The following is a 14,857-nucleotide window of genomic DNA, read 5'->3' on the forward strand; positions in this document are numbered from 1 at the left end:
GAAAGCGAGAAGAAAAGACATTATGTTATATATGAAGGAAAGGACACGCAGGACCAAATTAATAAATATCGGCAGTCAGCGAGCACCTCGGTGTGATCAGCTGTTCGTTTAGTGACGGAATGATGTAACTGTCAGTGCACGGTCAAAGGTAAACATGTAGATGGCAGTAATGCAGCACTGTGGTTGCCAGCTTCCATAAAACCAAGAAGAAGAAGAAGAAGGTAAACCTGCACATGCGCACACGGACTTCCTCTGTCTGCTTGACTGCGTGAAGCGAGCGATTTCATGCACATTATTTGCTCGGGAATCCCCTCAAATTAAATAACTTCCCAGCCACAGAATGGCCTGATATTTTGTGAGATATTACAGAAATAAACGTATATCACAATGACCAAATTTCAGTTGGAACTAAATTTCACCGATTTTATGAAATCGAAAGGCCGTCTAGCTTTAATATTTGTACTTTGAGTTTGGCTTCTGGGACGGCATGGTGGTGTAGTGGTTAGCGCTGTCGCCTCACAGCAAGAAGGTCCTGGGTTCGAGCCCCGTGGCCGGCGAGGGCCTTTCTGTGCGGAGTTTGCATGTTCTCCCCGTGTCCATGTGGGTTTCCTCCGGGTGCTCCGGTTTCCCCCACAGTCCAAAGACATGCAGGTTAGGTTAACTGGTGGCTCTAAATTGAGCGTAGGTGTGAATGTGAGTGTGAATGGTTGTCTGTGTCTATGTGTCAGCCCTGTGATGACCTGGCGACTTGTCCAGGGTGTACCCCGCCTTTCGCCCGTAGTCAGCTGGGATAGGCTCCAGCTTGCCTGCGACCCTGTAGAACAGGATAAAGCGGCTAGAGATAATGAGATGAGATGAGATGAGTTTGGCTTCCCTGACCCAGGATTGTATGTATTACCTGAACATACACTGGTTGAGGGTGTATAAAGAGGTGTGTAGTATGTATGGGAGAGAGCGAAAGCGAGTGAGAGGAGAGAGTGGTGTGTGTTTGCAGCCAAACGACTGTGTGAAAGCATAAAATGCAGGGAGAGAATGGGAATGACAATGACTATGTTCTAACTTTTCCTGAGATATGGACCTGCTGGGCTCGAAAATCAAAAGGGTACAACACAGTAAGCACGACGGCACACAAAATGTTTTCATTCCATATGCATTTACCATACCTTTTTTTTAACTGAAGGACCCTTTTGTCTACATTTCATGGACTGTGTAATGTGCACAGCCCCTATAAATATATGTAAAATAATATGCATTTGCTGTTTAATTTAAAAAAATAATAATAAATAAATAAATAAACCTGTTTATTTGTCGAGCTAACCACTGATCTTGCAGCCTTGTTTTTAATATCTCCTTGTTAGTGTAGGGTTGGGCAGTATTCAAACTGGCAGTTCCTGTTATTGTCCTGAGCTAATACCCTGCTGGTATCTGTGATATTAGAGTTGGAGATTTAAAGGCATTTTAAATATAATAATAGACAATGTGTGCACATTTACTTGAAAAAAAAACAAACAAGTAAAATAGGATGTTTTATTTACAACATGGATGTCATGAAGGATATCTATATTATCACCCTCATTAATAGTTGCACCTGCTCTTCATTTACACACACATTAAAGTGCATATCACGGGTAAATTCAGGAGCAAGATCAATGTAATTCTCCTATTTTATATTAAACTTTGGTCAAATATCTGTGAAATTCTGCATTCTCTGCAATTTTTTTACCTTGCACAATACCAGAAAAATTCAGTTGAAATCAAGGCATTTGAGGTGAATTGGTCTGCCTCTGAAAAAACTTGGCGTTTGGATTTCCCGGCAAACACTGATTTTCGTAACGTCGCATGCGGGACGCCTCCCTCTGAATCCTACGTCAGCGCTGGTTTGTTTATGAGAAAACGACCTGGTGGTTTTCTGCAAATTTCTTCAACGTTATTGCGTAATTATTAAAATGGTTAACAGATGTATCGTAGGAGGGTGTAGCAACACCAATCTTGATGGGATTAGTACTCATCGTTTCCCAAAAGAAAGAGAGAGAAATGGGAGCGCTTGGTCTACACAGGCTGTGCACTGAAACCGTGCAAAGCTCGCGCAGCCTGCTGGCGCTTCTGCAGGTGACGTCACAAATCTGGCTCCAGACTCCCTTGGGATTTTTCCAGACGTGTTTTGTTATTTTTTTTTTCTGCTGTAGACAGATGGCCTTGTGCAAAATTACCCTTCTGGATGAGTGTGTAAAGGACATACTTTCAGATAAAAAAAAAACTGAAATTGGTCCAGAATATGCACTTTAAGACTTGTGTGTGTGTGTGTGTGTGTGTGTGTGTGTGTGTGTGTGTGTGTGTGTGTGTAGCTTGTGTTTGTGAATTCTATCATCTGTTACTCTAAAGCTTATTTTATTGTTGAAATTTTATACCTTATACTTCATTATAACTTTTCGATCTAGTTCATGAGTCCCTGATTGTGTTGGATTACCCCCATTCACCGCTCAATTTCATATATTTTTGTTTACTGTATTCTGAATTCCAATTGTGATTCATATAATCTCTGACCAAAACATACACTCACCAGCCACTGTAACAGGAACTTGTTCTTGATTCTAAGATTTCTGTTCTTGGCTGGCAGAAGTGGAACCCAATGTGGTCTTCTGCTGTTGCATGCTGAGATGCTTTTCTGCTCACCACGGTTGTAAAGAGTTGCTATGAGTTGCTATATCCTTCCTGGCAGCTCTAACCAATCTGTGCTGAGTTTCCCAAAAGCATCGTAGCACAAAGATCATTGTTAAATGGTAGAGCGAGCAGCACAATGAACACTCTCTTTCCTAGCTAAGATGCTCTTAGCGTTAAGAGGCTTTTGGGAAACCCACCCCTGGCCATTTTCCTCTGACCTCTCTTATCAACAAAACGTTTCCACCCACAGAACTGTCGCTCACTCAGTGTTTTTTTTTTTTTGCACCATTCTGTGTAAAGGCTAGAGAGTGTTGTGTGTGAAAACCCCAAGAGATCAGCAGTTTCTGAAATACTCAAACCAGTCCATCTGGTACCAGCACCCATGCCACAATGAAAGTCACACTTTGAGATCATAATTTTTCTCTTTCTGTTGAAGTGAACATTAACTGAAGCTCTTCATTTGTAGCTGCATGATTTTATGCCTCGTGCTGCTGTCAAGGGACTGGCTGATTAGAGAACTGCATAAAACAGCAGGTGTTCGGGTGTTCCTTATAAAGTGGCAAGTGAGTGTAGGTTAAAAAAATAAAAGGATTTGCAAATCATTGCATTTTGTTTTTATTTGTGTTTTACATAGTGCCCCGACTTTTTTTTAGCATTAGGGTTGTATTTTATTCGTGTGAAGTTATAAAATGGGTGCTGATCTCACAGGGCCTTGATCCATTCAAGCACGTAGGAAGTACTATGCTAATAAGAGGAGTTGTTATGGACTAATTTTGAGTTGTGTGTAGAGGAAAAGGAGTAGTTTAGAAATGGGGTTCCTACACTGTTCCCAAACACACCTTGACTGAAAAATAATCTTAATGAATACTGAATAAGTCATGATATTAATGACTTACAAGATGCTAATAGTTAGCTATTACCATTATTAATGGCTATTCATATATGATTTAGAGGCTGTTAATATAGATATGCTTCATTATTCCCTGATGTTTAATTGATCATTAGTTAAGTATTATCCATCCATCCATTATCTGTAGCTGCTTATCCTGTTCTACAGAGTCGCAGGCAAGCTGGAGCCTATCCCAGCTGACTACGGGTGAAAGGCGGGGTACACCCTGGACAAGTCGCAAGGTCATCACAGGGCTGACACATAGACACAGACAACCATTCACACACACATTCACACCTACGGTCAATTTAGAGTCACCAGTTAACCTAACCTGCATGTCTTTGGACTGTGGGGGAAACCGGAGCACCCGGAGGAAACCCACGCGGACACGGGGAGAACATGCAAACTCCACACAGAAAGGCCCTTGCCAGCCATGGGGCTCAAACCCAGAACCTTCTTGCTGTGAGGCGACAGTGCTAACCACTACACCATCGTGCCGCCTAGTTAAGTATTAATATATGCTTATTTGTGGACCTTATAGTACAGTGTTCCTGAGAATTTACTCACTCTGGGGAAAATAGTGTATTTGACAGTGATTACGTGTACCCATTAAAGGTATGGAATGGTGTGTAAATGCCATATTTACTGCATTTGCATAGTTGGGCCAATGTTATTGTGGCACACATTGCCCAGAGTGTATGTCCAATTGCTATTGTTTATGATTATTGCTGCTTAGCACATCCTGTCTATAATGAAATAAAAAGTTGAACACTAAAATTGTATCTTATACTACAGAGATACATTAACATGCAGTTTATATTATACAGTAAGTTTTTGAAAATGTTTAATCTTGCTCTCTTGCACATGATCAGGTGCTGCTTACCACTAATTTCTGGTATTTTTCATGTGGGTGATATATTGTTGAGGGATGGTAATTGGCTTGTCAGGGCTCAGTGTGGATAATGAAGATTCAAACATGTGGAAAATCTCTCTCTCTCTCTCAGCTGCCCTCCCCACTCATACTGCTCTGTAATTACAGTCCTCAGGATCACCGATCATGCTGGCAGAATATAAACCTGATTAAGTTCCTCTAGCACTGCTTAACCTGCTGCGCCAAGTTATTTAGCACAGCCAGACTTCTGCATTGGAGGCTGATGCTTCCTTCAGCTGGGAAAGAATGTAATTTACTGGGGGTCTTTAGAGTAATTCACTTGGGTTTTTTTTTTATTAAATGTGACTTCTTCTCCTTGTCTGAGCCAGTCTGTTATTTGTATACTTAGGCTTGATTGTTGCATATTGCCTGCTTTAGATAAGCCAGTAAGGCTAATCATTATTAACACCTTTCAATCTTCAAAATACATCATTATGTCATACCGAAGAATCGTAATCCATTCTTTCTCGACCTCCTTACCCTTTTTTAACGCTCACCCTCAGCAGGAGCTGACATTATTAACCATAGACTCCATTACAGACTGCCAGCAAGTTCTCAGAACTATAGTCATCAGTTCCTCCTTCCACTAACTTTGTTATATCACTATTTGTATAAGACTCACCTCTGCGAATTATATCGAGCACGGCCGAGCGGTACTCATTTGCATCTTGTTCACTCGAGATCTGAAGGCATTCTTCACCCTTGAGAGGAATGAGTTCTAGCAGGGGTTCCAGGCTTTCGACACCACACAGCAGCACCACCACACATGCCTCAGGCTTCAGCACACGTGCTAAGAAGAAGCGATACAACTGGCACATGTCTTCCAGCAAACCCCGCGACAGGATGAGCAGTTTGCACTTGTAGCTATTCAGCTCCAGGAAGTTGTCTCGCCGACTGGATACCATAGCAATGTTGTAGCAACATATTCCCGTCTCTGAAACAGATCTGGCTAGGATGGAGCACATGTATGAAGCCCACTGCTCCGCCTCCTGCTCGAAGATGATCAGCAGCTCTTTTCCTGGTGCAAATGTAGGAGATGGTACAGGAGATGACAGCTACAATGTAAGCTCATTGGTCTTACACTATCTGGCCAAAGGTTTATGGACACCTAACCATCACGCCAATATGTCCTTTTTGAACATCCCATTTCAGATTTAGTTCCTGTTTGCTATTATAATAACCTCCACTCTTCTGGGAAGGGTTTACACAAGATTTTGGAGTGTGGCTATGGGGATTTGCTCATTCATTCATAACAGCATTAGTGATGCTGGCAGAGGAGGCCTGGGGCGCATTCGGCATTCCAGTTTATCCCAAAGGTGTTCAGTGGGGTTGACGTCAGGGCTTTGTGTGGGTCACTCAAGTTCTGCCACACCAACCCTGGGAAGTCATGTCTTTATGGACCTTGCTTTTTTACAAAGAGGCATTGCCATGCTGGGACAGGTTTGGGCCCCTTAGTTCCAAGGGAAGTTTTGAGTTGTATAGCAATTAAATTTCCTTGTACTGCTGTGCAATAACAATAAAAGTATTCTATTCTATTCTATTCTATTCTATTCTATTCTATAGGCAACTGTTTGGGGAAGGTCCACATATGGGTATGATGATCAGGTGTCCACAAACCTTTGGCCATATAATGTATGCCATGTAATATTTATATTTATAAACCACAGGAACTTTGAATTCTCAAATCTGAAGGTGATGATTAGTTCTCTATAACAGCACTGACGATAGTGCTGGCCATAATTAAAAGGATCAGTTGATCAGTGCATTACTATGGTATACTGTAGTGAGTTATATGCTTCAAGGTAATACTATAGTATAATAAACCTTGTGACCGATAGATGCTAAGATGGCCAGAAGTACAGTTGTATATGGAAACCTGAAACATTACACCCATATGTGCTTGCTGAACATCGTATTCCAGATTTAGTCCCCCTTTGCTGTTATAACAACCTCCACCCTTCTGACAAGGATGTCCACTAGATTTTGGAACATGTCTGTGCAGTTTGTACCTATAGCATTAGTGAGATTAGGCACTGATGTTAGGTGAGGGGCCTGGTGCTCTGTCGGCATTCCAATTCATCCTAAAGATGTTCAGTGGGGTTGAGGTTAGGGCTCTGTGCAGGCAACTTGAGTTAATTAACACCAACCTTGTCATGAACCAGTTCATGTTTTTATGAACCTCGCTTTGTACACCGGTGCACTGTCATGTCGCAACATGTTTGGGCACCTTAGTTTGAGAAATTCCAGCATATAAAGATATTCTACATTGTGTGATTCCAACTTTGGAGAAAACGTTTGGGGAAGAACCAAATATCGGTGTGATGCTCAGGTGTCCACACACTTCAAGGTTTTGCTGTAGCATACTATAGTAAGATGTAGACTTCAAGCTATTATTATAGCCTACTACAGTATGCTATCAAGGAGAGTATGCTTTATACGTCAAGGTATACTATAGTATACTAGAGTAAGTGTATGCTTACTACAGAAATTATTATAGTATATTAATGTTGTTTGGTGTGTATTTTAAAGTATATTTTATAGTACTATTGTAGTGGTATATTTATGATAATGTACAACTCCAATTCCAAAAAAAGTTGGGACACAATTAAACAGGTATGTAAATAAAAACAGAACACAGTGATTTGCAAAACATGAAAACCATATATTCAATTGAACATAGTACAGAGACAACACATCAAATGTTGAAACTGAGAAATTTTATTGTTTGTTTGTTTGTTTGTTTGTTTGTTTGTTTGTTTGTTTGTTTGTTTGTTTGTTTGTTTTTAATATATGCTCATTTTGAATTTGATGCCAGTAACAAGTTTCAAAAATGTTGGTCCCGGGGCATGTTTACCTCTACATTTAAGAACACTCTGTAAATGTTTGGGAACTGAGGAGATCAATTTCTGTAGTTTTGAAGGTGTTAAATTTTGAAATTTCACTTGCTCAATAGTCTGGCGTCTCCTTTGTTGTATTTTATGCTTCATAATGCACCAAATGTTTTCAGTGGGAGACAGGTCTGGACTGCAGGCAGGCCAGTTTAGCACCTGGACTCTTTTACTACAGTTGTATGGTTGTAATACATGCAGAATGTGGTTTGGCACTGTCTTGCTGTAATAAGCAAGGCCTTCCCTGAAAAAGATGTCATCTGGATGGCAGTATGTTTCTTCAAAACACATATATCATTCAACATTAATGGTACCTTCACAGAAGTGCAAGCTACCCATGTCATGTGCGCTAATGCACCCTCATACTATCACAGATGATGGCTTTTGAACTGTGCTGATAATAAAGCAGATGGTCCTGCTCCTATTTAGCCCAGATGACATAGTGTCCATGATTTCTGAAAAGAATTTCAGATTTTGAATCATCAGACCACAGGACAGTTTTCCATTTCCTCTCAGTCCATCATAAATGAGCTCGGGCCCAGAGAAAGTGGTGGTGTTTCTGGATATTGTTTATATCTGGTTTTAACTTGCATTTGTGGATGCAGTAACAAACTGTGTCCACAGATTATGGTTTTCTGAAGTGTTCCTGAAACCACGCAGAATTTCCACTACAGGCACGTGTCTGCTTTTAATGCAGTGTCACCTGAGGACCTGAAGATCACGGGCATGCAGTGTCAGTTTTCAGCCTTGTTTCTTGCATACAGAGATTTCTCCAGATTCCCTGAATCTTTTAATGATATTATGTACCATAGATGATGTGATCCATAAATTCTTTACAGTTTTACATTTAGGAACGTTATTCTTAAATTGTTGCACTGTTTGCCCACACAGTCTTTCACAGAGCGGTAAACCCCTCCCCATCTTTACTTCTGAGAGACTCCGCCTCTCTGGGATGCTCTTTTTATACCCAATCATGTTACTGACCTGTTGTCAATTAACCTAATTAGTTTTCTCAAGCATTACACAATTTTTCCAATCTTTTGTTACCCCTGTCCCAACTTTATTGAAACATGTTGCTGGCACTAAATTCAAAATGAACATATATTTTCCAAAAAACAATACGATTCCTCAGTTTCAACATTTGATATGTTGTCTTTGTTTTTTTTCAGTGAAATGTAGGAATTCCATGGCTTGCAAATTATCACATTCTGTTTTTATTTACATTTTACACAGCATCCCAATTTTTTTGGATATGGGGTTGTATTTTCTGATTTAGTCAGTTCATCAGAAGATTTTACTCTCCACAGCTTCTGAAATAATATCTAATCTCTTTATTATAGACAGAAAGGCCTACTGTGTTTTATATAAATAACTCTTGTGATTTGGGAGGAAGAAATGAAACCTAGTGAATCATACTAAACCCTTAGGTGAAGCTGAAAGGTTCTGACTGTGGAAAGCAACTGTGAGATAGTGTTTAATGAGAAGTTTAGCAACATCAATTGTCATTATAGCCCCAGCTTTAGAATGTGGTTTATATCCAGGACATTTATACTGCTTGTATTACTTATGAAGATGTATTTCCTTATCATGAATAATAGGTAGAGCTCTCCATTAAGACTCCACAACAACACATTATCATAAAAGACTTCATACTATCTCACATTTTACCCTAATATGTTGCTACTGTACTAATTCTAACACTGTATTCATATTCATTTTATATTAAAAATGTTTGAAAGATACATTTCACCAACACAATGTTTGTAGTTTAAACACGGTTAAACATTTTCAGAAATAAAAAAGTGTTTTAACTCACCAGTTTTACTCATCTTTCCGTCTGGGTAGATGCAAGTGATACTGGGATCTACAGACAGGAAGGTGTGTTTGATCAGACACACAGCTTTCTTTGTGTTGATATCTGGTACCAGACTGGGAGAAGGTGTGTCACAGGGATGTATGATCTGTGAAGGCGGGTAATAACCATAGCTTCCTTGTGTATTGCTATAACACACACACACACACACACACACACACACACACACACACACACACACAGACCTAGTTATATCAGTCATGGTAAAATGGTTCAGCTTCATGGAAATAAATAGCAGTGAATTAATTGTGCTACTGATTTTACAGAACATTTCAGAACATGCTTGAGTGTTTGCTGTGACATTATTGTGTATTGTAGAAAATTCGTTTACATATATTCTAATTAATAGATTGGGGTTTCCCAAAGACAAACTTTACATTTGTATGATAAGTATGGAATTTTCTCAATGCAAATCTGCTGGTACTCAATAATTATAGAATAATTATATATGACACATTTATAATATATACAGTGGTGCTTGAAAGTTTGTGAACGCTTTAGAATTTTCTATACTAGTATTGCTGCATAAGTATGACCGAAAACATCATCAGATTTTCACACAAGTCCTAAAAGTAGATAAAGAGAACCCAGTTAAACAAATAAGACAAAAATATTATACTTGGTCATTTATTTATTGAGGAAAATGATCCAATATTACATATCTGTGAGTGGCAAAAGTATGTGAACCTTTGCTTTCAGTCTCTGGTGTGAACCCCTTGTGTAGCAATAACTGCAGCTAAACGTTTCCGGTAACTGTTGATCAGTCCTGCACATCGGCTTGGAGGAATTTTAGCCCATTCCTCTGTACAGAACAGCTTCAACTCTGGGATGTTGGTGGGTTTCCTCACATGAACTGCTCGCTTCAGGTCCTTCCACAACATTTCCATTGGATTAAGGTCAGGACTTTGATTTGACCATTCCAAAACATTCACTTTATTCTTCTTTAACCATTCTTTGGTAGAACGACTTGTGTGCTTAGGGTCATTGTCTTGCTGCATGACCCGCCTTCTCTTGAGATTCAGTTCATGAACAGGTGTCCTGACATTTTCCTTTAGAATTTGCTGGTATAATTCAGAATTCATTGTTCTGTTAATGATGGCAAGCCGTCCTGGCCCAGATGCAGCAAAACAGGCCTAAACCATGATACTACCACCACCATGTTTCACAGATGGGATAAGATTCTTATGCTGGAATGCAGTGTTTTCCTTTCTCCAAACATAACGCTTCTCATTTAAACCAAAAAGTTCTATTTTGGTCTCATCCAGCCACAAAACATTTTTCCAATAGCCTTCTGGCTTGTCCATGTGATCTTTAGCAAACTGCAGATGAGCAGCAATGTTCTTTTTGGAGAGCAGTGGCTTTCTCCTTGCAACCCTGCCATGCACACCATTGCTGTTCAGTGTTCTCCTGATGGTGGACTCATGAACATTAACATTAGCCAATGTGAGAGAGGCCTTCAGTTGCTTAGAAGTTACCCTGGGGTCCTTTGTGACCTCGCCGACTATTACACACCTTACTCTTGGAGTGATCTTTGTTGGTCGACCACTCCTGGGGAGGGTAACAATGGTCTTGAATTTCTTCCATTTGTACACAATCTGTCTGACTGTGGATTGGTGGAGTCCAAACTCTTTAGAGATGGTTTTGTAACTTTTTCCAGCCTGATGAGCATCAACAACGTTTTTTCTGAGGTCCTCAGAAATCTCCTTTGTTCGTGCCATGATACGCTTCCCCAAACATGTGTTGTGAAGATCAGACTTTAATAGATCCCTGTTCTTTAAATAAAACAGGGTGCCACCTCACTCCTGATTGTCATCCCATTGATTGAAAACACCTGACTCTAATTTCACCTTCAAATTAACTGCTAACCCTAGAGGGTCACATACTTTTGCCACTCACAGATATGTAATATTGGATCATTTTCCTCAATAAATAAATGACCAAGTATAATATTTTTGTCTCATTTGTTTAACTGGGTTCTCTTTATCTACTTTTAGGACTTGTGTGAAAATCTGATGATGTTTTAGGTCATATTTATGCAGAAATATAGAAAATTCTAAAGGGTTCACAAACTTTCAAGCACCACTGTAATGACAAAATGATTATATTTTACATTAAATCATTTCACACGTTTGTTTTAATTCCACACTCTGGTATAGAACCCCTTCATCTTTCCCGTGTATTTTGTATTTGTATTTCAGCTTAAAAATATAATTAAAACGCACTGTACACTACACTCCAAATCTTCCATCAAATGCGGTCTTGCCTTTCACGTTAGGCGCTTTTTGTAATACTAGCTTGATCTGCGATGTAAAACTCAGACATAGCAGGATGTAACTGACTATTGTTTCCACATGGTGCACTCTCTGAGCTCCACAGCAGGTTCATTGTTACAGGCCTTTGATAAAGATGTGCATTGTCTGTAACCTTGAGATACATAAGTGGACCTACTGTCTAGGTTACTTCAACATATTACAAGTGCCACTTAACCTTTCTAACAGCATACATTTTAATTCTAGAAACACTTACCATCCAGGCAGTACATTGTTTCAGGTTTAGCCATATTCTGTTATAAAAACTTTTCCATTGGACAAGTCAGAGCTTTATTTCCCAGAAGTACTGTTAAATAAATATCACTTGAACTGAAAAAAAAGGTGTTCACTGTGATGCTCAGTCTACCATTTAATAATGACTTTTATACTGCAATGATTTTTCTAATTTGTCTTGTCATTTATAGGAGTTTGGACAAAAAGCAAAGAAATGAATATTCATTCATCCAAATTAAGAGTGGGTTTAAGTCTCTCAGTACAACAGTTTGCATCAGCAGCAGCCATAGATTTTAGTGGGGTAGGATGACATTAATAATGGCATATAGCCACAAACAAAATTGTGTCAAGTGGCTATCACACTTGATTTATGATATAGGCCATGAGTGATTTTTCTGGAGTAATAGGTAGTTGAGAGTCGACAATATACAGTCATCCAGAATACAGTCGAGCAGCTTGTTTTGAGAGGTTCTTTTTCTCTGCCAATGTCACCATGGTGCACATTCATTTCCGATGTACGGACATTATCCATTCTACCAACAGCATGAACCTATGGACCCAACCTGCCTTGTGTCAGTAGTCCAGGCTCGTAGAGGTGGTATGATAGTGTGGGAATGTTTTCTTGGCACGCTTTGGGGCCATTAGTACCAATTAATCATCGCATGAATGCCACAGCCTATTGGAGTATTGTTGCTGACCATGTGCGTCCCTTCATGGCTACAATTTACCGTCTTCGAATGGCTACTTCCAGCATGATAATGCACCATGTCGCAAAACAAAAGTCATTTCAAACTGGTTACATGAAAAGTGTTCTTCAGTGGCCTTCCCAGTCACTGGATCTGAATCCAGTAGAACACCTTTGGGATGTGATAGAACAGGAGATTCACAGCATGAAAGTGGACCTGAAAAATCTACAGGAATTGTGTGATGCGATCATGACAACATGGAGCAGAATCACAAAGGAATGTTTCCAACATCTTGTGGAATCCATGCCATGAAGAAATGAGGCTGTTTTGTGAGCAAAGGGAGGCCATACCCAGAATTAGTATTAGCACTGACGTGCTCAGTGAGTGTTTATGCTAAGGCTCTGACCCACTTGCTGCTATGGATGAGCCTGCACTGGGTTAACACTGTATTAGGAAATCACTATGAACAGCTTCATATAAATGAATGGTTTTTGTGTTCCAGCTTTTTAAAGTTTAAAGACTTGCACCATTATTTAGCTAGCTGCAGTATTGCTTAAACAGCTATAAGGCTATTTATTTAATATTATTTAATAAGAAGTGTCACTTATTACTTGTTTATTTTTTTGCCTTTTTGCCTTTTTGTTTGCATAATTAAGAGCCATGTGATATACAAGCAATTAGTCTTCAAAGCATTCCTCTTTAGGTTGCAAAGGTTATCACTTGATATTATATCACTTGAATAATCTGAAGTGTGTGGCAATAACAGTAGAAAATTATTCCTTTTTTAATTATAGGTCAGCAATTTGCTTCAATGGGTCTATTATGAGTTATCTTAATATGTCCCTGTATTTAAAATGTGTTGTTACTGAATATTCACATGTGCTTAAAATATAACCTCGACTCCAAAAAAGTTGGGATACTGTGTAAAATATAAATAAAACACAGAATACAATGATTTGCAATTTTTTTTTCAACCTATATTCAATTGGATACAATTCAAAAACAATATATTATGGACATTGTGCCCTTGAAGTTAAAGAAGAAAAGGACCACCCAGATTGTTACCAGCACAATGTTCAAAAGCCAGCATCTATGATGTGATTTGGGGGGGGGTAGTGTCCACAGCATGGGCAACTTGCACATCTGTGAAGGCTCCATTAATACTGAAATATTCATACAGATTTTGGGGCAACATATGCTGCCATACAGACACTGTATTTTTCAGGGACATCCCTGCTTATTCCAGCCATACAACAACGACAACAACAACAACGTTTCATTTATATAGCCCCTTTCACCAACCCAAGAATGCTTTCCAGAATAATGATAAACAAACAAACAAACAAACAAACAAAAAACACACTACCAGAAAAACAAAACAGAACCACAAACAATCAAGTCAACCAAATGAAGTTATTACAAAAAAGGAAACAGAGAAAAAAAGAAATGCAAGATAATCACAAATAATGTGCCCATAAAGACAGCAGACTAGCTGTCAATGCCAAGGCACATTCTGCACGTGTTACAACAGCGTGCCTTCATAGTAAAAGAGCACAGGTGCTAAACTGACCGGCATGCCTCCTTATGAAAATGTGTGGTGCATTAAGAAGTGCAAAATACAACAAAGGAGACCCGCACTGTTGACAAACTGAAGTTCAGTGTTGTAGTCAAGTCACTAAACCTCGAGTCCAAGTCCAGTCTCGAGTCCCCAGTGTTCAAGTCCGAGTCAAGTCCAAGTCATTAAAGAAATTTTTGAGTCAAGTCCGGGTCAAATCCACTATTGATCTGAGTCGAGTCCAACACTCCAACCACACCATTTGACGGTGGCTGTTTTAGTGGCATTAATATTAGTTTGTTCCTGTACGTGATGTATGAACAGGTGAATGTGAATTCTCTTTGTCAGGGAGTGTGAAGTATTCTGTCAGAGATGGTTGGGAGATGGATGTGAATGCAGAAGGTGTGTTTATTAATACAAGTGAAGACAAGTAAATAATCCAGAATGGCAGGCAAAATCGTAAAATGGTGAAACAGGCAATAGGTCGAGTGAGACACAAACAGGCGATCGTAGACTCGGCAGAATCAAAGATGAGAAACAGGAAATCAAACAAGGAAATAAGGCTCGGTAATGTGTCAGCAACACAACTCAATACTTTGCAAAGTAAGTGTGTTTTCATAGTTGTTATATAGGCGTGCTGATTGTGCCTTAATCCTGTGCAGGTGTGAATCATTTACAACATGCGCGCGAGAGTCCGCTTGGTGCGTGCGTTGTCCGGAGCGCGCCCGAGAGTCTATCTGATGTACGTGCCAAGGCGCGCAGGTGTGACACTCTTACATGAAATTAGTACAAAAATTAATGTAGATATAAATATCTTGTGCCAAATTATTA

The 14,857-nt window shown here is 39.5% G+C and overlaps 1 protein-coding gene across 3 annotated transcripts in view; it reads right to left on the reverse strand.

The window, feature by feature from the left end:
* LOC132894594 (B-cell scaffold protein with ankyrin repeats-like) overlaps nucleotides 1-14,857 on the reverse strand; it is a 153,072-nt gene that overhangs the window by 90,955 nt on the left and 47,260 nt on the right. For all 3 annotated transcript variants that reach the window (XM_060934650.1, XM_060934660.1, XM_060934640.1), the window contains exons 2-3: nucleotides 9,186-9,370; nucleotides 5,104-5,499 (exon numbers count right to left, since the gene is read on the reverse strand). In XM_060934650.1, coding sequence (XP_060790633.1) covers nucleotides 5,104-5,499; nucleotides 9,186-9,370 — 581 coding nt within the window. The remainder of the gene's footprint in view (nucleotides 1-5,103; nucleotides 5,500-9,185; nucleotides 9,371-14,857) is intronic.

This window comes from Neoarius graeffei, chromosome 1, assembly GCF_027579695.1.
Source record: "Neoarius graeffei isolate fNeoGra1 chromosome 1, fNeoGra1.pri, whole genome shotgun sequence".
In the NCBI taxonomy this organism is placed as follows: Eukaryota; Metazoa; Chordata; class Actinopteri; order Siluriformes; family Ariidae; genus Neoarius; species Neoarius graeffei.